Source organism: Passer domesticus, chromosome 3 (assembly GCF_036417665.1).
Source record: "Passer domesticus isolate bPasDom1 chromosome 3, bPasDom1.hap1, whole genome shotgun sequence".
In the NCBI taxonomy this organism is placed as follows: domain Eukaryota; kingdom Metazoa; phylum Chordata; class Aves; order Passeriformes; family Passeridae; genus Passer; species Passer domesticus.
Window position 1 is genome coordinate 95,041,039 of NC_087476.1, and position 24,886 is coordinate 95,065,924.

Here is a 24,886-nt window from a genome sequence, read left to right on the forward strand (position 1 = left end):
TTTCTTTTTTTTTTTCTCAGTATGTGCTGACAATGAGAATGAACTAGAGGCAGACCAGCAGATGGACAACTTGTACCTGAAAGCTTTGGAGGGATTTATTGCTGTGGTGACACAGGATGGAGACATGATCTTTTTGTCTGAGAATGTCAACAAATATATGGGTCTTACCCAGGTAACTTGTTCCCTCACGCTTTCCTCTCTTTGTAATACAGTTCATAGAAACAACTCTTATGTCTAAATGCAGAAAATCCAGCTGTGTGTCACTGCAAGAAAGACTGGAAATAAAATGTCTTATTTCTCAGGCAGGTACCCTGTACAGCAAACTACATGGGTTGCAGGTTCCCCCTCCCTTCCTACCTAGTTGTAGTGTCTTTGGTGACTGCAAAGTGCCTTCCTACATCTCACTAGGGAGATGAGAAGGCATTTATTCTCCTTGTGCCTTAGACTATGGGACAAAGCGGGTAGAGCTGCTCTTTTGAGTCCCCCCTTTTCTGCTTTGTGGATTGGCAGTTTTGTCCTGTGTCAAAAACAACAAGAGGTGTTGACTGTTAACTGTACTGTGCAAATTCATAGATAAGAGAATCATTCTGGGGAGAAAATGAGGAGTTATGCAGAGGATAAACAAAGGTCGTGGGATTTGTGTCTGTGAGCATCCTGTCAATGCACTTTGTTCTAGTGACCAGTTTCATTTCAATTGTATTTAAAAACAGATAAATACTTCCAGTTGCTTTGATTTACTATGTGTAGCTCTTACTTCCACACAGGTGGAACTCACTGGACACAGCATTTTTGACTTCACTCATCCATGTGACCATGAAGAAATTCGAGAGAATCTGAGTCTGAAAAATGGTAATAATGAAAATACAAAAGCCCTTGTTTGTTTTTGATATAACCAAATGAAGTAAATGGCTAGCAAAAGAGATCTGTTTGTCATGGTAAAAGGAATTTTCTTTCCTACAGTAATCATTAACTGCGATTCAGTGCTTTACAGATTCATTTTGTTTTGCCAAATACTGCTTAAATATGATAGTACCAAGAAACTGTTTATTTAGTATTTTCCTTTCATCAAGTTTAGACAGGTATAATGTTTTCAATTGTAACACTGTGGAAAGATTCATGTGCAGCAAGCTAAAAGATAGGTTTAAAATGCACAAAGTCCTATGTAAGTTCCACTTAAAGTTTTAGGTCTGAGCTCTACAAACTACTCTGCAATGGTCCAAGCATCTTTGATGGTCTCTGCAGGTAAATGATCTGAGAATTAGTCTGTTATTTCTGTTGAATCCTCCATGCTTATGAGTAGAAGAAATCAAGCAGGAAAGTGAGAAAATTAATTTGCCTTTTCCTTATACAGGTCCAGGCTTTGGAAAGAAAAGCAAAGAGATGTCAACTGAGCGTGACTTCTTCATGAGGATGAAATGCACTGTTACCAACAGAGGCAGAACTGTTAACCTCAAGTCTGCCACGTGGAAGGTACAATATTTGAGTCAAATTAAGTGGGTTTAATTTTATTAGACATTTTGATGTGGAGGGTACATCTTAAGTTTGTTTCTTGTTATTTCAGGTTTTGCACTGCACTGGACAAGTTAAAGTGTATAACACTTGCCCTCCTCACACTCTGTGTGGGTATAAGGAGCCTCTTCTCACCTGCCTTATAATAATGTGTGAGCCTATTCAGCACCCTTCAAACATCGATATTCCCTTGGACAGCAAGACCTTCCTGAGTCGCCACAGCATGGACATGAAATTCACCTACTGTGATGACAGGTATGCTCCACTGGCTTTTCTTTTCCAGAGGTGTTTTTATCTTCTTGAACAAAACAAGCAGTTCTTCCAAATACCTTGTATGGAGCTGGTAAGCAAGGACCAGAAGAAAATTCAGCCTGTTACCAAAACAGCTATTTAGTGGCTCACTTAATCCACCTCAAAAATTTCAGCTGGGGTGAAACTGTATTCCTGCTGTATTTCCTCATCTGGCCAAGTGAGGAATTCTGTTTTACTGACAGAAGATGAGGCAACTTGGAGCCACAAATGTCAGCTTCTTGGGGTTTAACAAACTGAAGGATATGCAGGATTCCAGTTTCCGTGTTGTAGAGAGCATGTCCCAGGGCACGCCGTACGGACCTTAGTCAAGGACTGTTTTACGGTTGGTTTGGCCCAGGATGCTGTTACCAGTTGGCTGGCAAGTGCTTTATGCTCTACATTAACCAAGAATTGCCAAGGCATCCAGAGTACCTGCTGCTCTGAAATAGTGTTGCAGCCTCTTGCTCAAACAGCCTTTATTGGTTATCTCCCTGCGCCTCTTAGTGACGAAATGAAGGGGAGGGGAGGACCTTGGATCAGGCAAGGGGCTTGTCTTCTGCTCCCCACACTTCACTCTTGAGTGGAAAACATTGAGATCGCTCTAGTCTCTACCTGCCTGACTGTCCTGGAATGGCATATTTCATGCCATCTACCTCTCCTCCCTGTCTGTACTGTGATAACCATCTTCCGTGCATGCGAGCAAGCCAAAGATCCCTTCCCATGAAGTGTCTTCCTGTCCTCCCTTTGCCCAGAAAATCCTGTCTTTACTGCTGTGGATTTGGGATTTGTTTGGAGTATTTTTAAGTTTATGAGGTAATCCCTGAATTTAAGATAAACTCTTCTGCCTAAAGAAATTGGTCTCCTGGAATTCAGTGATGCTAGGGAACCTCTGAGGCCTGGAGCGTTATCAGTGAGATTATACACATCCTTGCAACTTACACAGAAACTCACAGGGCCAACATCTTTGTTGATTTCTTCAACCTTCGAAGGTTTTTTTAAACTTTGCTAAGTAAGATTATTTTTTTAAAACAATGTGATGAAGCAGCCATATAAACTTGCAGTGTTAGCAGCTGGGGATGAAAGCAAGATTGCAAGAGTGAAACTTGTGACTGACCTTCTGAACTCTCTGAGCACTGTGCAGCAAGTAACTAGAAACTGATGTAATCACAATGAGACTTTTTCCTTTGTTAATATTTTCAGCCTGAAAATATTGAGATATCAATAGGATTTTGCTGCTGGAGGGAGTGACTCAATATGATAGTGACTCATTATTGAAAGCAGTGTGCTCAGAATTACTGGGACCATTCAGTGACAGGCTACAGGAGCATAGCAGAGGATTTTGCTTTATTGCAGCATTCACATGTCTCTGCAAGACTTAATGCATAAGCCATTATAAATGAGAATTAGAGGGACTGATGCTATTCCATTAAAGATACACATGCTTATTTTAAAAATAATGATATATTAGACCTTGTCTTAAATAGTGGGCCTTTGATTTACAGAGAAGATGTTTCACGTGGCAGTGAAATACAACAGCTTCCTCTGGAAGATTGAATTTGTAGGGATTTTGAAGATTTTTTTTCTCCAAAACCAGACTATAAAGTAGCACATCTTTTACTATAGAGTTTTGGTTGGATGTTTCATTCCTGTGTTATTCAGATTTTGGTAAAGGTGCAAAAAGATAGCCAGGGCAGAGAAGAAGACTTCACAAACCTTTCAGGTTCTTTGCAGCAGATCCACCTGGCCCTCACTTCCCTCCCAGAGGGATGCTGATTTCTCTCTAGCAGGCGACACATCACTAAACACGTAAAAATGCAAAACACTCAGCTGTTCTTATCAAATTCAGTGCTGCTAGACAGATTGCATTGAAGGAGCAGCTTATGCCAAGAATGTAAATCCAGGCTGGGGAGCAGAGGAGGGAAGGCAGCATGTGCCAGTCAGGTGCCTAAACTCTTTTCTACGTACTCTGTCCTTTCTGCAGCGATGCAGCAGGGCTGACACAGCTCATTGCTCCACATGGGACAATGTACTTCCAGTTTAGGGCTGGTATCATGGAGAGCAGTCTGCCTCCTCTACCAGGCTTCTGCAGTGGTCCTGGTATCCTCCTTGCAGTTCATCTGGTCTGGACAGGTCTGCTTCCAGGGAACATTAAGTTTTTATTTTCAAAGCACTCAGTCAAAAAACTCTCGGATTTCTGAGTATAATCTCCTTAGGAAAGCTCTTTGTCTGTCTGTCACAAAGCAACATACAAAATATAGGCTGGCTACCTTACAGCATTTTGTGACAAAAACTAGTTGGCTTTTCCTTAGGAGGGTATAGGGTAGATGTAATATGAAGCAGGCAAGACTGGCCATCATTTAAAACATGTGAGACAGTAGCCCATATAATTTGCCTTCCAAAAATAAATTATGTATGTGGGCCTATGACTTGCCACTGGTTAGGTGGGATATGTTTGTATTCTTAAAAAATTTTTGCAAGGTGATGAGGCTGTAGAGAAAGGTTTGTGGATATGAATAATAAATAAGGGCTGTTCTCTTAAATGCTTGCTTCAGCCATTCCTGAAGAGTGATTTAAAACTGTTCCCTTGCTCCACTTATCTTGGCTGAGTAGTTTACAAGAAGGATTATTTTTGCTGTAATACAGAAATGCTGATCAGTGGTACAATTTAATAATCCAAGTGAGGGTTTAGTTCAGCTGCACGATGCTTTTGTGTCAGGAAGGATTGCCAGTGAGGGTGTTTCAGTCAGAAGAAAAGGCATGTCTTTGTACGAAGGCAGTTTTGTTACCTTACTTTGAAGGCATGGCTTGCTGCAGGGGATCCTATGTCCCCGATTACTAGAAACCAAATTAGTTATATAACCTTTTCTTCTTTTTTTTGACTGGGACATTTTAATGGTAGGGCTGAAGAAGACAAAAGGAGCAGTGCAGGATATGTGGTGATGCAGAATAGGATGGTGCAGGAAGATGAAATGCTATATGTTGGTCCCAGTTGGATTTCCCATATCAGTATTCATATGGGATCCAGGCTGTGCCCAACTGAGTTTTATTGTGTTTCCAGTTATATCTCGATAAATAAGAAATATGCAGGCACAGGACTTTGGATGAGGATTTAAGTCCATTTGCCCTTTACTTGAGGAATATTTTAAGTTAAATGGGAATGCAGGGAAGCATTTGAATGGACTTCCTGTCCTTTCGTTCTGGCTCAGGAGAAAATGCAGTATGGAGACGAGTGAATGGTGATATGTGAAGCCAAAGATCCACATTTGACAAAACTGACTTCTGGTATATGTCATATTTAAGCGTAAAACATGACCTACTTCTTTTGTTAATAACAAAACCTTGATTCAGGTAGACAAAGTGGGCCTGACAGTCCTGGTGAAGATTTTCATGTACGCATGTAGGTTTTTTTGCCTCACAGAGCAGATACACCTGACCAGGCCATCCATCCTCCTCATTAGTAGCCAGGGGTCCCAGGATTTTGCATTTTCTTTTTTTTTTCTCATTGGCTAGGGTTAGAGTAGAAGCAGCAATGAATATTTTTGAGAGGAAATGTGGTTATTTGGCAAGGCTGCCTCACTGCCTGCTCTACCCCAGGCAGAGTGTCTGTATTAGGCTTTATTATTTTTTTCTCTCTCTTTTTTTAAAACTCATTCTGCTTTAAGTATAACTTTGTTTTGTTTGTTCCTCTCAAGACCAATTTAACTTCAATAACTTGGTAACAGTTTGAATACAGAAAGACTTTGTTAAGAGATCCACACCCTCACACACACAGTCCACACAGGGCCTGATGAATATACACCCAACTATTTTTTATAAACAGTAAACATTAGAGCAGTCTTTCACAGAGCCTGACTTCTCAGTCCTGATGGTTCTTACCATACTATTTTAACTCAAGAAATGGTATACAATAAAAAGCTCTGTGCTCCTATAAAGGGACAGAAAAGCACAATTTTAAGAAAAACAAAAATACTTGAACTAGCTCATCTTGTAGGAAATGCAGCCTCAAAGCAGTGAGTTTTGATTGCTTTGTCACATCTCAAAAAGATAAAATTGGGCAAAATTGTACAAACTTAGAAATAGGATTCAGATTGTTTGTTTCTTAATTGCATACCCTAAGCACAAAATTCGCCTCTATTCCATGTCCCAAAAATTCAATATTAAGATACTTGTATATATTGTATATTTAAAGGAAACTGAAATGGTGCTCAAAACACACTTGAGTAGTAGCAGTTAGGACAGATCTCCTACTGTGGATGGCTATTGCCCACCTCTTCACGGTGTTTTCTGAGACTTTGACCTCTGTACATCATGACAAGTTTAGCTCAGAAAACTGAAGTTCCACTTTTGCCAGGCAAAAATTAAGATTCTCCCAAAGGTATTTGTGTTCTCAGTAATGAGTTGGTACCAGGAAAATAAACAGCCTCATAGCCCACCTGTCATCTTCAACAAAAAATTATTATTATCTTACTAATGGGCATTCTACAGATGCAAAGGAAACACAAAGCCTGGTGTGACAGGAATGCCATCCAAAACCACCATTCAGTTTGTTTTCTAATTTTGTCATTCCACAGCTTGCACAAAGAGCAATTTTCTGTCCGGTGTCTAAACAAAGTGCAAGTCTTGTGCCTGAACTCAGTTGTGTAAATGATCCTTTAGTATTATGGGACGTAGACATTTTCCCTGTTTTCTGAGCTGTGTACTCCTCCTTCTCATAGCTCTGTGGGATGCCTTTTCCTTTGCATTTAGTCCTCTGTGTGTTCCCTTGGCATTTTGTGTTGCTAAGAGGCTCCTGTGGAGAGCACACAAAGTTTAGAGGGTACACCTCCCTGGCAAACCTCCACGTAATGCTCAGGTGAGGTTTACAAGGATCTGTGCTAAAGCACTCGCTGCCTCCTGGCCCAGGGGCTGGTCAGGCTCTTGGCTTTGCCCAGTCTTCTTCCACGCACGTCTTGGGAGAGCCACAGGATGGGTGTGATGGATGAAGGGATAGCTGCCCACTTCAACCCTGGTGCATAATGTGGCATGAAATACACTAACCTGATTTCCAGCCCTGCACAGCCTGCAGCCTACAAGATTTTTTTTAAGCTTTTCAGGGTCAGCAGCACTGTGGGAGGAATAAAGGAGGGTGTGAACTGCCAATTTATGCACCCAAAACTAATAGAGATAACAACTATTGGAGAGAGAGTGGTTTTTATAAAATACTGGTATTTTAAAATATATTTAGGAAACACTGTCAGCCACTTTTAGGGGGGTTTTGTGAGTGGGAAAATGGAACCTTCTACAATTTTTTTTTAATCATGTCAATTGGAAGAGTCTTCAGAGAGAAGCGTAATTAATCTGAATAGTGTTAACAGATGAACAGAGCAGTCAATGAGAGCATAGAGGCTGTTTAGCCACTTATTATTTTTTAAAGCAACTGTTTTAAAACAATTACTCTTCATTAGTATTTCACTGTCACCAGGTGTGGGTTTAGAACTTAGCCAGTGTTGTGGTGTTGTGGGTAATTTTTTGATACCTCAATTTTATCTTTTCATGTAATATGTAGTTGCTTGTAGTAAAAAGATACTTCCACCACTTGCTAAGTTCCATCCAAGATTACATTAGATCTAATTAGTTTTGACATTGCCATAGCAGGATTGCACCACAAGTCATTCTGTGCCATGGAATGACAAGAAGAGTAATTTTATAGTGAGGGTGCTCATTATGGACAGCAAGGAGAAGTTTGAGAAGGGGAATTACAGGACTGGAATACATGAATTTTGCATAGAGTTTACAATTCCCATGTGAGAAGAGTCCCTCAGCCTGCTTTATTTTTTGTTTGCTATCTCAGTTCCACTGCTGACTTCCATGAAGGCTGTAATGTGGGTTTGGATTTGCACTGGTGCTGCTGGGTACATGGTGCTTCTGTTTCTTGCCCATTATCTTCATTTTGTTTTCCTTCTCCCTGCTCAACCCCCACTTGGCTCTCAGCTCCAGTGACTGGATTAAGAGTAAATACTCAACTTCTTGAATTTTTAAAATCCCTCCCCTTGCAATGAGCTCCAAACTAACTGGAATAGCTTTATGGTATTGTGCCATTATATAGCCAAAGGCCATGGTTGCTGATATTAAAAACTACGTATTTACACTGGTCCTGGCAAAAGCCTCTGGTCACTTACACCAGTGTGTCCCAACTGGATGTGTAAAGGCAAGCAGCAACTGTATTTTGTGAGCATTAATTTTATTAGGGTTCCTTCAGTATTTGTTGTTTTCTCCTGCTGATTCAGCTTTGATGACCAATTCATTATGAGAAATACTTTTCAATAAGAAAGAAAAAACAATTGTGGTTTCAGGGGAAAAAATTAGCTTTGAGTGGGATGCAATTTAAAAGCTCAGAAGCTTGTCAGTGAAGACAGGAAAAAAAAACTCTTTGAAACCTGGATTCGCACATTTCCCCTTTGTTGGTCTAATTTTAAATGTAAATAAAACTGGAAACACAAACAAGAGTAAGTTTTTGAGGGGAACCCAATACAAGCTACAGCTTTTGCTCAACTAAAGCATTATAAAACCAGATTTGTTCCATGGAAATCAAGACAGAGAATAGTTTTCAGAGTGACAAAACCAAGGTGTCCTGGGGCTATGAGCTCTAAAGCTCTGTGGAGGTGGAGGCAGGGAAAAGCTGACTCAATTCCTTGGCGTTCAAGCCATACACAAAATAGTCCCATCTTATGCACCTTCCTTGCTGGAGGGGGATCCAGGAGATGAATGCCATGCTCTCACTCTGTTTGTTTTACAGTATTTACATGTCTGTCTTGTAAAGACATGCTTGTGTCTAGAGGGCTGGGCCAAAGCTGTCCTTCCAGGGAGTATACAAACCTGAGGATGTCTCTTAAAAGTAGCAACAGCACAAATCAAATGTGGTGGTGGCACATAAAGCAATTCTGAGACAGTGACGTGGCATAAAACCTGGGCTCTGCCACTGACAGCTGTGAGGTGCTGGAACATTCTTTGCAAACCTCCCAGCTTTTAAAGGTTTATGACAGCTTCACAATTAGTTTGTGTGCTGCTGTTCTCTGTATTACAGGTTATTATAGGAATTTTGGAGGTAGGAAGATGCAGCCAAGACTGTCACTGTCTTGTAAACCAGAAGATAATATTTGCTTTTGAATTAATTTTTATGTATTTTTTTTTAACTTAGCGTGTTTCCTGTAAAGCTGTGTGTGATGGTATTTCCAATTGAAATAAAGCAGTTTTCTTCCACCCCCTCATTAGAGAAAATCATCTGCACAGTTTGATGACCTATTTTCATTGATTAGGGAAGTTGCGAGAAATCTGGCCTTGCCTCAAAAAGACTCTGAAAAAAGTCTCTAGTTTTTGAGATCATAGCTTTCTTTGTGTAAAATCCTACTTAGTTTGTGGATTAGTCACCCAAGTAACCTAATCCATATGCCAGTTTTCAAATGATTGAGAAAAGACTAAGTAGATGAACATGTTTTTTCCCTTTAACTGCCCATAATTTCTCACCTGGCACTTTTATTTTATTAAAAGCAATGCCCAAACCCTTTTGTGTATGCTTTTAAATGGACACATACTTTTAAACCTGGTGGCACCAACCACTAGCCCCCTCACATGTATTTGATTTTGAATGGTAGTTGTTGGGAGTTTCTGCATGTATTGGGCAGCTTGAAAACTTTGTCAGTAACAAAAGTTGATGCCTTCTATTAGAGATAGCATGCAATAGGCATAGGAAATTTGCACACTGACATCCTTAGGAATTTTTATTCCAGTAGTAGTACAAGGCAGTTTGTTGTGAACATGGAGATATTTCAGAATGTGATCAGAAGTCCTCTAGAGTTCTTCATGTGTATGGAAGCTTAGAATTTCTCCTTTTGATTTTTTAATTCTGTTAGTTTAAGGACTTGAGCTGATACTGCCCTGCACATGTGTGCATAAGACTACAGTGACCTGAATTTTAAATACTTGCTTTTTATTCTTGAACAAGAATAACAGAGTTGATTGGATATCATCCAGAGGAGCTGCTGGGTCGTTCAGCATATGAGTTCTACCATGCCTTGGACTCGGAGAGTATGACCAAGAGTCATCAGAACTGTAAGTCACAGTCTAATTTTTCTTCGTTTGCATGTAAAGCACAAATTGTGGGTACCTCAATACAGAGTTGAAAATACACGCGCATCTTGTGTGCAGATGCTCTCCAAGAGCAGTATTTACACCAGGTAACTCTGCTTGTCTAGCTGAAATCTGCTGCTGGTCCTTCCTGAGGGTCTGGGTTTTGCCATAATTAAAGCTAAACTTGGCTGTTAGAGGGAAGAATCACTGTCTCTCTAAGGTACAGTGCAAGGTTCAGCTGAAAATTTGAAAAGCTGAGTTAGGCAGTTCTAGCTTGATGAGAAAGGCATTTCCTGTTGGCCAAGAAAATTGGGATTGTTCAAAAAGAAAAGAGAAGGTATTGGTTGGGGTGACATAAATGTGGCCTTCCAGTAGGTGAAGGGAGCCTACAGGAAGAATGGAGAGGGACTATTTACAAGAGCGTGTATGACAGGACAAGGTGGAATGGTTTCAGACTGACAGAGGGTGGGTTTACCTGAGAAATTAGGAATAAAGTCTTTAGTATCAAGGTGGTGAGGCACTGTAACAGGTTGCCCAGAGAGGCTGTGGCTGCCTCATCCCTGGAAGAGCTCCAGGCCAGGTTGGATGAGGCTCAGAGCAACCTGGTCTAGTGGAAGGTGTCCCTGCCTATGGCAGGGGCTGGAAATAGATGATTTCTAAAGTTTCTTAAAGATCCCAAGCCATTCTATGATTATCTTTCTCATGTGTTGGTTGACTCAGCAAACAGAGTTAAAAAGAAATAGGAAGAGCTTATTGCAGTGGTTTTTTTGAATGTCTCTTTTGCTACTAAATAACAACTATCTTCTCCATCCAAAGCAGATGTGCAAGGAGATTTCTTAAAGGGATATTAATTATACAAATAATTCCTACTGCCAGGAACAACTGCTTCTTGTTACTGTTATGCCTATGGGAACTGCCAGTTTTAGCTATTCTTCAAGTAAAGTATCTGAATTATTCTGGGAGCAGAGATCCAAGATTCCTCTCTTCAGCAGGCCACACAATTACAATTTCCATCTCTTTCACTTCAGGTATCTTAAGATAATTGGATTTTAATCTTCAATCTCTGTCCTCAAGAGTTAGTGCTTTGGCTGGAGACAAGGTAGTGCCTTAATGTGCAAACTACATTTCCCACCCTTGTCTGTTATTGGAGAGTTCTAAGCAGCACATCACTAAAACCTCTGCAGATGCTCTTTTAATAGAAACAAAGCAAAGCAGCTAGACTGGAACCTACAAGATCAAAAAACAAACCCCACACACTGTGTAGTTGCTGTGATGAAGGCCTCTGTCCTCAGGAAAAAGCCCATGACTTAGGTCACGTCTATAGGGAATTGGGCACCAAATAGACTTACAGAAAGTATTTCTGTACTTCCCAGAAAAAAGTTGCAGCACAGAATAGTTGTCTGACCTTAAGGGGTTAGCTCCAATGGCAAAGATTCAGGACAGTTTTAAGCTGAAATATTTATTGAAAAACTGTTTGGCAGTGATGAGAGTTGTGTGCTCTAAACCAGTGTTGATATGAATCATTCTGTTTCCAAAGCTGCTTAAAAGAAAAAAATAGATCAGCCCATACTCAGTGAGAGTTATCTGGGCATGTAATTTTTAAAATTGTTTCCTAGGTAATATGTTAGTGTTTTTACAAGTAAAAATGAATAAGTGATATTTATAGATAGGATGTTAATATCCTGTGCTGGGCTATTGAAAGTAATCCTGTGAAATCAAGGGGTGTGCTACACTGGTGCTTTTGAATCATTGAGTTGGATTTCTAAGAATGATGGGACACTACTGGGAGGGAATAAAATGGGAGCTGGCAATCCATTTGGTAATGGGAAAGGGAGGGTGAGCAAACCCTTGTTGGTTATTGCCATCTAGTTAATGAAATGGGAGCACTCAGCTACTTGTCCATGTAAAGATTTCTGGAGAGTTTCTAGTACCCACTGTGACCAGGCATTAATAGATGTTGCTTCTCACTCCAGCAATTCAGTTACCCTCTTGTCGTGCAGGGTGTGTGTCCAGATGCCATTTGTACCCACTGAAAATGGCCACGTTCTACAAACCTGCTGCAGGGTACAAGGTCTGATCAAGAAGCAGAATGAGGGCAAGAGGAAGTCTTAGAGGGGTGGTGTTACACCAGCAAAAATCCTCAAGGCACTGCATAGGTTATAAACTGTTCCATAGGATTTATGATAGTACAGGATCTGTATGGATTATCTTTTTACTGTTGGAAGCACAGGACCAAAGCCTATTGCTGTGATAAATGTGATTTCCCACAACAAAACCATGAGTTTAAATCACCAGCAAATTTGACCTCTTTAGTTTCTCTAAGATAAATAGATCCTGTGTCTTCTGGGACCATCAGGCTTCTTACCAAGTCAGAGAACAACCACAAAGACAAAATGACATTAAGCTGTGACTTGAGAAAACACACATAAACCCTTCAAATACAAAATACCTGGATTCCATTATGTGTGCCATTGAGATGCTGTGTAATACAGGGTAACCAAGCAGGTATAGAGCTTATACAGATCATGTTTTCCAAGCATGTGGTTATACAGAGCTTACTCATGTTCCCTGGCCACATCCTTTTGTGCATGGAAATAGCCACCTCAGAATTCACGTTCAAACATGCATTTAATAAACAATAATTTTTATTAGAAGTATGTTATGTATAGAGTACATCTCCTTGCAATGATGCAGTCATGAATTCTGACAGTGCCCATCAGCTAGCAGAAGTTCAGCAAGCCTTGCAAGGGAATCATGGTTTTGTGTTCTATTAATTTGTCCCTACCTTCCCTGCTCTCTCCACACAAAGATAAGGAATATAATTGGAGCTTCTTTCATTGACATGTAACTAGTTCTGTACAGATACAGGTAATGTATACTTTTTAAAAAGTAAAAAAAATTAAAAAGATAAGTGAGAAGTTCACTCTGAAGGCAGAACCTTAAATGTAGCATTGATAACAAAGTCAGCAGTTACAAGTGTATTAGTAATTTATGAGATTACTCCCTGGAGGGATTCTGCTGTACTTTATTATATCAGAACATGACATGCTTTGAATAATAATAATAAAAAAGATTAAAGCAGTAAAAAGCTTCTTTGTAATGTAACAGGCGCCTACACTGTGACTCTTATTGATGAGCTGATGATTAGGAAACAGTGTAATTATGTTTCACAAGCAGAGCAGAACAGTCCAGTCACTAAAACACTTTGAAATTAAAGCCTTTTGATTTTGTTCCACCAGAAGTATTTAATCAATAAAAGTAATGTTCTACTTTGTCTAAATAAATTAAAGGAAGGATGATTAAATACTCCTAGGAAGAAAACAAACAAACTTCAGAAATAGAAGGATAAACACAGCAACAATTATCTGCAAAACAGTTGTTGTATTTCACAGGCCTGGAGTTGTACATTTGTATGTGGCAATGTAGGAGAGGCTGACAATAGCTAGCTTCTTTTAATGGCCACACTCACAAGGAATTTTTCTGTAAAAAGACCACGGTATCAATTTTCCAGTCCTCCTGAGTCAAATTGCATTATTTCTAGAGCATTAGTTTGGTGGCATACTTCTTTTGGATGTAAAAGCTGTTTAAAAGGAAAGGTTGCCAATGTGTGGTCAAAGGTTTTGTTCGGCCAGTTCCCACTTCTGCTGCTATTCAGTGTGACTATGTCTGCTTACAAGTACAAGCTCTCACTAGGGCAAGTACTGCTTGTCTACTCCAACCCTAATTTTTCTGCCATTGATCGACATTATTTTTCCTTCACTGACAGCTTTGAATTACAACAGACAGGACATCATAAAACCTTACATCTCAGAAATCCAAAGCTCCACACTGAAAACGTGTTCTCTGCAAATATTGCAAGATATTGGGGGACAGCACAGCTACAGATTTCACCCTTCAAACATGTAGAAGCTTTAAACCCAAGTTGTACTATTGTCAGTTTATTGTTTGAGAAACACAGGATAGATAAAAAAAAAAAGAGTTAAATAAACATTACTTGATTTTGTCACATGGGTCTTGGTTTCTTCTAGGCTGCTAATTCCAAGCTCTTGCAGAGGAACACACTGTTCAACCAGAGGGAGAAATACAGTAGTTCAACTTTTTTTTTTCTCTAGACAGAGCAGTTCTGTTTACTATTCTTACTTATTCTTTTGATACCTTTTTAAGAGTGATATTAGTACCATAAGATCTTAATTTTTAAAAGAATCTTAGCAAATATAACTTTAAAATCACATGATTTTTATATTTATTGATTATCTAAATAAGGAAACTATAGTTTCCTCAACAAATTCACTTTTCTACAGATGAATTACTGAGACGCTTCTACAACAGGGACTCAAGAAACATGCAGTTAGCAGGCATTATTTTGGAAGAGATTTTGAGATATTATATTAAATTTTTTTAATTCCACATTCTGATGTGAAGATTCAGACCATCTCAAAAACTCAAATGCCAGAATTCAAATTTTCAATCTTGAGTAGAAGCCTCAAACGAAAGCCCCTTTCATGTTTAAAATGGATGAATTTTCCCAAAGTTAAGCACATCCCTTGTCCACAAATGCTTCAGTGCACTTCTGCATAATGAAAACTCAGAAGTGGGTGTATTTAAAACAAGTGTTACATGTTGTGTATTCCTGTCCTGATACATCATGTCTCTGGCCCCTTTTCTCAGTGTGTACAAAAGGTCAAGTAGTGACGGGCCAGTACCGTATGCTTGCCAAGCACGGGGGATACGTATGGCTGGAGACCCAAGGCACAGTGATCTACAATACCCGAAACCTGCAGCCCCAGTGCATCGTCTGCGTCAACTACGTGCTGAGGTGGGTTCAGGGGACTCACGCAACACGTGTGCATTCACGTGCTGGAGGAACGCGATATATGGAGGAACTTTTCAAGGGTCTATTTATTCAACGTTGTTATTCCGAAATCAGTTTAGTCATGTTTGTTCAGTCTTGTTTACTGATGTTAGACATTGATGAAAAATGTGGCATGCCTGTTCCCATATGCGCTGTTGAAATACACCACAGCTTTTCTCCTTTGCAGAGCGGCTGCTGTGCTCGTACAGCAGAGTATACGCTCTGCACCGAAGACTTTATTGTGCAACACAACTGCTTATGTGGTTTGTTTTTCTAATGCTGTGACCAAGAGATAAAACTAAGTAGTAACTGTATCCTATGTTGCTAGGAGAAGCTGTTTACAGCCTTAAAAATCAGGACCAATCAGAAGTTTTGCCTTCATTTGGCAAAACTCAAGTTTTTTTGCTCCTAGTTGGGGCCAAAATAGGAAATACTTATTTGAGTGATAGTCTGGGTCATTACAGCCTCAACTACATCCCTTTAAAAAGCAGAGCAACAAAGCCCTGAGTATTCCCACAGAAGTCCTGACCACACTCTCTGCGTCATCCGAAATGGTGGTGCTCAGCAACGCTGGAACTGTGCCTCGCCTGTCGAGAGCCTGGCACGCAACCGAGAGGCCAAAGTGCTCCTACAGCCCCAGCTTCAGGGAGCTTCTGCTGCCTACTTTATCCACATCTTTCATCTTTATGGTACAAAATGCCTCAAACCTGTTCTCTCCTTAGTGAAATTGAGAAGAACGATGTTGTGTTCTCCATGGACCAAACAGAATCACTCTTCAAGCCTCACCTGCTGACAATGAACACTGCCTATGACAGCGGCATCCCTCCGACAGAGAAGAGTGACTTCTTGTTTACTAAGCTAAAGGAAGAACCAGAGGAACTTGCTCAGCTGGCACCAACACCTGGTGATGCCATTATTTCCCTGGATTTTGGTTAGTATTTGTATAAATTATTTTTGTGCAACAAAGAACCACATGTAAGCCTACATTTAGAAACTTAATAGACAAGGTCTGTTTGCTGTGTGTACAAATTGGGAGTAATAGCTAAAAGAGCCCACATGCTCACACCAGTGGAAAATTTCTGTGAATGAGAGCAGGATCAGGCTTTCTTGCTGGCTAAATAATGTGCGTTAAGTCTATGCCAACTTATTGTCATGGCAACTAGGAGCAGTGTTTACTTTTAATGAATAGCTGCAGTTATATCATAACACTGCACCAGCTAAAAGTATTCATTAATATTGTTAAAACCCCCTCCAGGAACACAGAAGTTTGAGGAAGCCCCTGCCTTCACCAATGCTGTTTTGACACCAAACAAACCATGGCCAGTGGAAGTGAAAAGCCATCCTGCTCAAGGTGAAACACTGACAATGCCATCCTTTACAATGCCTCAGATTGCACCTGGCAGCAGTACTCCAAGTGCAAGCAGCAACAGTAGCTGTTCCACGGTAAGAAGAGCTTAAAAAAAACCATTAAAAGCATGTTAAGTTTTGTAACCAAATCCCATCAATATATATAGACAATATTTCTGTGTTGGCAGTCCTGTCTCACTTCTTACTAGAAAGGCCCAGAGTATCTCTATTCTTCCTATACTGCATCACGCCTTAAGAATTAATAGCAAAACTACAAAATGGGAACAATATCCTGGCTTCACGCTGCAGTCCTCATTGTCTCCCAGCTGTCCCTCTAGTAATTACTGTGACATATAAAACTAGTAGGAGAACATGCTACCACCTTTCATGGAGTTAGCCTTATATAAAAAGCCAGTGTAAAATTGTGTGGCCACTGGGATCATTGTCTCAGACCCATCCTCCTTCTGTTAAGTAGAAGCTGTAGCTTTTAGGAAGCTCAGCCAAGTCACGCTTTTGAGAGGAGCTCCTTGAAGTTTCTCACTGAAGAAATGAACGTGCTTCCATGGCACTGCCCCCAAGAGCTGGAGCCACTCTTACCAGGGGGCATCCAGAAAAGATGGATGTCTTAAGAAAAGCACAGAGGTATTGCTAAGCATTTCTTTCTTGACAAAAGTATTTAATGGTGTACATTTCTTATTTCTGGTCTAAGCTGACAAAAAAACATTTAAAATAGGATGGCAGCTAGGTTCCTGTAATGGATGCCTATGTTTTGCACTGGCAATCTTGTGTCAGAGAAAAGCTTCTGATAGAAGTGGACAGTTTTGGGTTCTGAGCACACTAAATACACCGTCTGCCCATTCACTTTTCATAGGAAAGATCTGTCACTGAATAACAGCATGGTATAAATGACATGATGCTAAGCCAGTACTGTGGTTGTCTTCCTGCTTAGAACAAATTGTTATTTCCATGCAGCCCAGCAGCCCAGGAGATTATTACTGTTCTGTGGATGAAGATCTTAAGATCGAGGTGATTGAAAAACTTTTTGCCATGGACACAGAATCAAAAAGTCAGTGTACCTCCCAGGTAATTAACTCCCTCTTCTAAAATCCACCAAGATCAGTCTCCTACTAGTAGACAGTACAGCTGCATGTTGTGTGTGCAGATATTGGGATACAGCATTTAAACTGCATTTGCACATGCACACCAAATCTTTGATGCACATTAACAAAACAGTGCACTTCCAAAAGCTGCCATGTCAATCTCTGTCTCTAACTCTCTGAAACACAAGGTTTAGAGTGTCACTGTGGTGGCGCTGCTAAGAAGAAAGGATCACCAGAGAGGTTTCAAAATTTGGAGGTTTCTGTAGATTGGATAAGGAATATAAGCAGCAGCAATTTGTTTTTAAATGCAGCCAGATGACTAATGAGTAAACATCCTTTCTAGAACAAAATATAAATAAACTAATTGTTGCAAAACACCCATATGAGAGAGGAGTGCCCCTAATGGTACACATCTCCTTTAACTATAAATATGAAAACTCATTTTAGATATATGCTTCCTCTTTTGCCTCTTGGAGGTTTTCAGAGAGACTTGAAAATTACGTGCACATAAAGTAACACACAGTCTCCATCTTCTGCATTCTAATAATGATGTAAGTGTAGAAATTTCCCCTATATATAAATAAACGCACTATTACAGCATTACAGCAAGTGAGCTAGTGAATAAAAGGTGTGGGCCTGATTCAGCTTACTTAACTTTAGATACTTATTTGAAATGCTCTGTGAAGAGCTTATACTTTATAGTTGAGAGAAAGGAACAGGCACTGCTGATTGGTAGTGCAGACCTCACACTTATCTCTATTTATTAATCCTGCAGAAAGTTTGGGATGCTGCTGCCCAAATCAGGTATTTCAATTTGCTAAGACAATTTACAGGCTTAGGTAGGCTGTAATCCATATTCTGGAGAAATTTCTTCTAAGTCTGAACATAGAAAAGAAAGCAAGAAAAAGAGCGGACAGATAGGAGAGAAGCATGGAGCAGGATGAAACTCACTGCAAGACTTCACATGTGCAAACTTCAGTATTGTCAGATTCAGCATCTGCTTGCTCAGGTGTGTCCCACCACATCAGCTGCTTTGGTGGGAAAAACAAGTATTATAAAAGTGCTGCAGGGGTGTTATGAGCTGACCGGGGAGCCAACATTGATTATCCTCTCTGTTCAGCTCTGGTCAAATGCCAAGAGAAGTGAATGTGGGTGTGACTAGTCCTCCAATGGAAAAAATAATACAGATTTAAGTGTTATAATGTCCTTCTGGCTACATTTTTTCAACCCTTGCATTTTTAGACATCTTTTTTATGTAGCTGGATTATGAGAAAGCTGTGTTTTCTATTTTAACATGAAAAAGCCTGAGGTTGAACTACATGCTACATGCTGTAGAGTCTTGGCAGACAAGTTGTTCAAAGCTCAGTGAAACAGAATCTACTTCAGATCACAGTGATGCTGGAGGCTGTATGCAAGATGCTTTAACAAATATTGCTCCTCTGGGAGGTTTTTTCCTTCAGTTTGTTGCCTTAATTTTGCTGCTGATGATATAATGAACATGTATGCCAGCATGGAAATAAGACTCCTTTAAACAGGAGTTGGCCATTTTCATTAGGTAAATTTGGCATACAGTGATTTTTCATCTATTAGTATTCCATATCACACTAACTACCACAACTATTACTAATTTATAGTTTCTTTATGAACTTACTTTATCTTTGCACAGACTGACTTTAATGAACTGGACCTTGAAACCTTGGCTCCTTACATTCCTATGGATGGAGAAGATTTCCAGCTCAGCCCCATCTGCCAAGAAGAAAATCCTCTCTGTGAAAGTGCACAAAATACCCAGCAGCATCTAAGTAGCATGAGTACCATCTTCCAACCCCTCGCTCCTACTTCACAGAATCAGTTCCTCACAGAGAAATACTGCCCACAGCTATCAAATGAAAAAATTAACTCTGGTCATGGATCCCTGTCATCGGTGTTCTTCAACAATATGAGTAGGTCATCGCTGCCACCATACCATGACCAAGCCAGCACTCCCCTGTCTTCAATGGGAGGAAGATCAAACACTCAGTGGCCACCTGATCCCCCATTAGAATACGTTCCTGCAAAATGGAGACTCATGGATAAATACTCAGGATCCCTATCAAGTTCCCCCTCGGGCCCACCAATTACTTCTCAGAGAGTGCCCATATATAAAAAAAGGTACATGTTTCTGTGGTATAACTATGTATATTTACCCAAAAAATATTTTGGGAAATGAGAAGGGTTGTACTCTTGAAAATTAATTTTTCTCAATTCAGTTGAAACAATTTGTTGTGATAGGCATCAGACTGCAGCTCTGGGGAAATTAATGTGGTGTTCTCCCAGTGGCAGTGAGTCTGGAGGAAGCAGAAGTGGGCTAATTTTTCATTGCCTGTAAGGATAGGCAAATGAATTTCCTGCTGGTCCGGTTAAAATTACACCAGTAATTTTGCAAAGCATGCTTGACTTTATTTAAGAACAGCACCAAAAAATGTACTGGTCCAGCAGTAGCAGGGACGGACACACACATACCTTTTACCTTGCATATATTTTCTGCACAACAGAAAATGGGGAAGAGAGAGGAATGAAAGTACATTATTGCTGGCATATGTAAATACTACAGCCAAGACTTAAATTGCAGGCTCTTTTTCTACAACCTTTTTGTTTGCTTTCTTACACATGTGAACAGTATGTGATGAGATGTAGATCAGAGGGCCTAGAAGTCCTCACAGTCCTAGAAGTTGCCTCATAGCAAGAAGTTTCTCTGTAGCTCTTGACTTTTCAGTGTTGCTCACACTGACATGTTCAGGAAGTATATAAAATAGGAATGGTCATTTTTAAACATGAAGCTGTGCAGTTTGCTTTTTGGGATTCCTTGTTGGCAGAAATATCAGTGTCTGAATATGCATCTGGAAAGAAAGGGTTTGTCCCCAGTCAACAACTTGTATGTTCATACATAGTATGTAAAGCAAGGAAACATGCATGGCTCTCAAATCCAATTCTTAAGAATTACATTACTTTCTTTTCCACAGCATTTTTTTGTCTGCCTGGAGATCCCCAGAGGCTGTTTATGCTAAACTTTCATAAGTCTTTGATCCCAAATGTCAAAAGTTTCTAAAGATGGTAGGATGACTAATAACAGGAAATAAAAACATTTGATGTTTGAGATCTGTCCACTGGCAAGTCTCAGACACTTTAAATGTTTTAAATGAAAGACAAATCTCTAGAAATGAATCAGATTATTTTGATATGCCCTTCTATGCAAAGATCTCCTCTCCACAGGCCCCTGGATGCTTTTGGACAACGAGGCATAGATATAAATCCAGCAAGACTTGCTCTGTCTAACAGTTTGAAACTGAAGCGACAACTGGATTATGAAGAACAAGCCTTGCAACAGCTGAGTGGGGTAATCATAAGAAACGCATCCCCTTCACAACTCTGGACTCACCATGGTCATCAGTGTAATTGTTTGTTTTGCTTCCCTTCTCATTCTAGGGAGATCCATCTGTCATTAACCCATCTCACTTAATGTGGAAGAGAATGAAATTTCTCAAGGGGGAAAACTGTTCCTTGGTTACAGAAAATAAGTCTCTCAGCACAAGTGTTCTTACTGGTAAGACAAAAGAAAGTTGTTTTGCAATGTTACATATTGAAAGACCATTTTAAGACAGGTTGAATAGGGAAAAAAGCTCTTTCAAAAGGAAATGCAAATAAGCTCTGTAAATATTATACTAAGCTAAAATTAAAGACCAAGTTGTATCACTAAGAGCTGAACAATTTGAAAGTACATTTGATAAATACCATTCAGTTGGTTTCACGTATGTTCACACACTTGCTTCGGAGGGAGCAGCTCAGTGGAGCTGTGTTTACCTCCTGCTGATGCAAGGTGTGAATGTCTCAGAGCTAGAACAGATACTGTTTCTCTACAACGCTGTGTTTCCTTACACAAGCATAACTTGACTGCAGTACTACTGCTAGAGCTGGGGCTGTTTCTCAGCTTCCTTTGTGATAAGATGCAAATTTGCCTATCCTGTAACACTATCACACTGAGGTTCACTTTGCTTTGGATCAGTATTATCTACTATAATTATTGCACTGGCTTCATTTAGCTTTTCTTTTTTCCCTATTATTTAAATAACAGATGAATTTTTCTGTAACTCAAGAGGTCTGAGCCAACCAATGAATCAACTGCAGCAACAGCAGCAGCAGCAGCATCAACCCACCTGTGACAAACCGGGTGAGAATCTGAAAGCAGGAGCGTTTCCCCCTCTGTTTTACAGTTCCCACTGTCAGGACTACAGTGTCCAGCCAGCTCATAAAGCATCAGGTAAGAGCTGTCAAACACAGAGATTGGAAAATGTTGGTATTTTGTTCCAATATTGATTCCATGGGGAAAAAAAAAAAAACAACTAAAACACAAAAAATGTGGAGAAGGATGATAAAAATCAAAATACAGAACAAAAAATCAGTTTTGTGGTTTAGTGTGAAACTGTGATGTTTACATTTGTAATACATGAGAAAAATATTTTTACCCTTCATTTTATTTAAACTTAACACCTGTTCACCTTGGCAGATCTGTCATCTTCCATCCATACTTCTGTCTTGTGATAGAATTATTACATCGTAATAAACAACTTTGCTGCAGCATGGATATGGAAGTTTGTGGGTTAGACTCTTAACATGTGCCTTCTAAATGCTGAAATAAGTAATTAAAGGGGACGTGTGTCTGTTCTTTTTAATACATGAAGAGGAGTGGTGTCAATTTAGAAACCGTGTCTCTTACTACAGCTTTTCTCTCTGCACCAATACAGTTTTTCTCAGAACGATCTCAGTTTGGGGGTGGAGGTGAAAAACTGCACTTGTTTGTGTGACACCCTTGCAGCAGTTTAAGGAGGGGCAGAGCACAGCTTTGCTCTGACACCTGGAACTGCTGGTGCTTTGAGGCATATTGACATAAAAACAGAATGCAACTGGTGTAAACAGAAGAGGTGGGAGGAACCAAGTGCCCTTATGAGTCTCAGCACCTTAACTTCCTTCTCTGCTGTGTTCCAGGTCTGACCAGTCGCCTGCTGGGGCCCTCCTTTGAGCCCTACTTGCTGCCCGAGCTGACAAGATATGACTGTGAGGTGAACGTGCCTGTGCTGGGCAGCTCGACGCTGCTGCAGGGCAGCGAGCTGCTGCGGGCGCTGGACCAGGCGACCTGAGCAACCCCGCCATAGTCCACGGCCTGCTCTGTTCAAAACAGCTTCCCTTTTTAAATATATTTTTGCAAGTAGACAATTTCTAATACCAGTACACTTTTACAGGATTTTACTTAGATATTGAACCTGTCCACATTACCAAATAGTGGCCTTTTGAAGTTACTCACTTTATTATTCATATTAAAAAAATACATCTACTGTATTTTCTCTATTGCAATTAAAATGGTGTTTAGAGAGTTTGATTACCCTCCCCATATCTCATTACCTGTAATTTATATTCTGAATTTTTTCTTCAAATTTCATGCTAATAAAAAGCTGTGGTATAAATGCCTCATCATGTGATACTTTGGCTGCAGTAATGCAAAGCTATATTTTTATTGCCAAAGATGAATGAAACAAATTTGATCTCCAACCACAGTTTTTTGTTGATCTGCCAAATTAAAATCCTTTGAGTCTTTCTGTTTTCCAGCATTTATTTTATTGTAACTTTAATAACTTTTGGAACAGTATACTAAGGAAAAATCCCAGCCTTCTGCCTCCCATCCCTTTCCTTCATTTTTATACACTTTGTTGAAAGAAATGTGAATGGTGAAATGCAATGTTTGTGGGTATCTGTGAAAGTTGCACGTTTTAAGCTTTTTTCCTCAGAAGCAAGCCACATTCTCAGATGCCTTAACCTGGCTTAGCTCTACAGCCAAGGGAGTCCTACAGATTTGCCCCAGTGGAGGATTTAGGCCTATGTTTTTGTTTGTGTTGAGGTTTCTTGTTTTGTTCTTTGTTGTTGCCTTTATTTTTTACACAAAACAGATTTTTTAATTATTATCTCTCTCTGGGTCAGTTGTTAATCATCTCTTGGTACTTTTGCTATATCTATGACACAACAGCTTTAAGAGCTGTTTCTGCTAGGAACTTGTAGTATTTGTTATGCTGTTGCTGATATTTCAGGAATCAGAGCAGTGGCCAGTACTAACACCTCTGATTAATGTTACCTGTTTTCATTTTATATGCCAGCTAGCATTATAATTGCAATATTGAATCAAAAAATCTCAAAATAGTATTTTCCAGAGTATTAGGCTAACTCAGTTGTGATTAGACAAAAAGAAATTAGGGATTGCATAGTCAGAGGAATAGCCAGCAGGGAGGTCCCTTGTTTTTATTTGCCTTACATTAATCAGTAGCTAAAAAGTCATTAAAAGGCACCCAGACATTTTCAGAGCGTCTTTTCAACTATCATTAATTGTCATGCACATATTTGAAAAATAGGGCTTTGAATGCTTTCAAAGGATTTTGAAAGTTTAAATTACAACACCTCTAAACAGCAAAAAGTAATACAATAAAAGGCAGGTGAACAGTTCTGACTTTAAAATACATACAAACTCAGATCTGTGTTAGGATCTATCTTGTCTCCTCCACTGGTGTAAATCACTGTAGATTCACTGAAGAAAATGAAACAGTGGCAAAGTACTAAAGGTAAAAATCTGGCCCAGAAACTTAGTACAAAAATATATTTTTGAGACTTCTGAGTCTGCTGAAGCCTGGTGTATAAAATTGCTTTATTTCATGCGCTGACACATGCATAGAGAGAGCCTTGGGTTCATAGAGCACTTCAGAGTTCACTGTGCTAAGCAAGTCTTAACCACAAATATTTAGAAAAGCTGAAGATCTTTTGTTATGGGTACATGATGTAAAAAAAATATACTTCCTATTGTAGGCAATCTTTCAAGAGTTTATTACCAAAAATAATCTACTTGTAAAGTGAAGTTATTACTGTGTGAAAAAATTTATTGTAAGCATCAACTTCTGATTAAAATTGGCCATCCACATTTGACAAATTTGCAGTGGCACAGACTTAAGGCTTGAAGGATTAAAGACACTTGAATACTGCTCTTCTGTTTCTTATTTGTGTAGTTTCAGCATTAAAGATGTTATACCCTAACAGTTTACTAAAACACTCTGAAAAAATATTCTATGTCTTAATATTAATAATCATACTTTTTATCATAATTATTTCATAATCTATATTGCTGAATTCTTATTGACAATATTATAACTGTATGGGAACTTTAACTTGATAAGGAAATGTATTTTGACACTGATACCTTATTAAAGTATACTGATCCTAAATTCTTTGTGACTCATTTGCTATGAATTTGTTATTTGTTGTATCATTGTAAAACAAAAGTATTTATTAAATTATTTATAGAAAATAAAGGTTTGCATTGATCTTTGAAGAGTGAAAGAACAATCAAATGTTACCCATGTTCCAGAGCTGGGAAGGAGCCTGCCAAACCAAAGGTCCATACTATCAACTGCTTTGTAGAGTTTACCTGGCTTCCCTCAAATGAAGAATTAATTCCCTGCAGACCACTGCCCTTCTGGAAATTGTCCTGTGGCTCAGACTGCTGCTTCTATTTCAAAACTCTGTTTCTATTTGAGGAGCTGATGGTGCCTTTTGTAATGCTACCCTTACAAAAAAAAAAAAAAAGAGAGGGAAAATTAAGTCCACAGTT

At 39.5% G+C, this 24,886-nt stretch overlaps 1 protein-coding gene across 4 annotated transcripts in view; it reads left to right on the plus strand.

Moving 5' to 3' along the window:
• Positions 1-24,587, plus strand: part of EPAS1 (endothelial PAS domain protein 1) — a 76,698-nt gene extending 52,111 nt beyond the window's left edge. For all 4 annotated transcript variants that reach the window (XM_064414469.1, XM_064414468.1, XM_064414470.1 and 1 more), the window contains exons 3-16: positions 21-172; positions 765-849; positions 1,352-1,470; positions 1,562-1,764; positions 9,782-9,888; positions 14,575-14,722; positions 15,481-15,689; positions 16,014-16,201; positions 17,078-17,188; positions 18,872-19,356; positions 20,458-20,581; positions 20,671-20,788; positions 21,317-21,502; positions 22,228-24,587. In XM_064414469.1, the coding sequence (XP_064270539.1) occupies positions 21-172; positions 765-849; positions 1,352-1,470; positions 1,562-1,764; positions 9,782-9,888; positions 14,575-14,722; positions 15,481-15,689; positions 16,014-16,201; positions 17,078-17,188; positions 18,872-19,356; positions 20,458-20,581; positions 20,671-20,788; positions 21,317-21,502; positions 22,228-22,379 (2,387 nt within the window). In that variant the 3' untranslated portion in view covers positions 22,380-24,587. The remainder of the gene's footprint in view (positions 1-20; positions 173-764; positions 850-1,351; positions 1,471-1,561; positions 1,765-9,781; positions 9,889-14,574; positions 14,723-15,480; positions 15,690-16,013; positions 16,202-17,077; positions 17,189-18,871; positions 19,357-20,457; positions 20,582-20,670; positions 20,789-21,316; positions 21,503-22,227) is intronic.
• Positions 24,588-24,886: the final 299 nt, after the last annotated feature.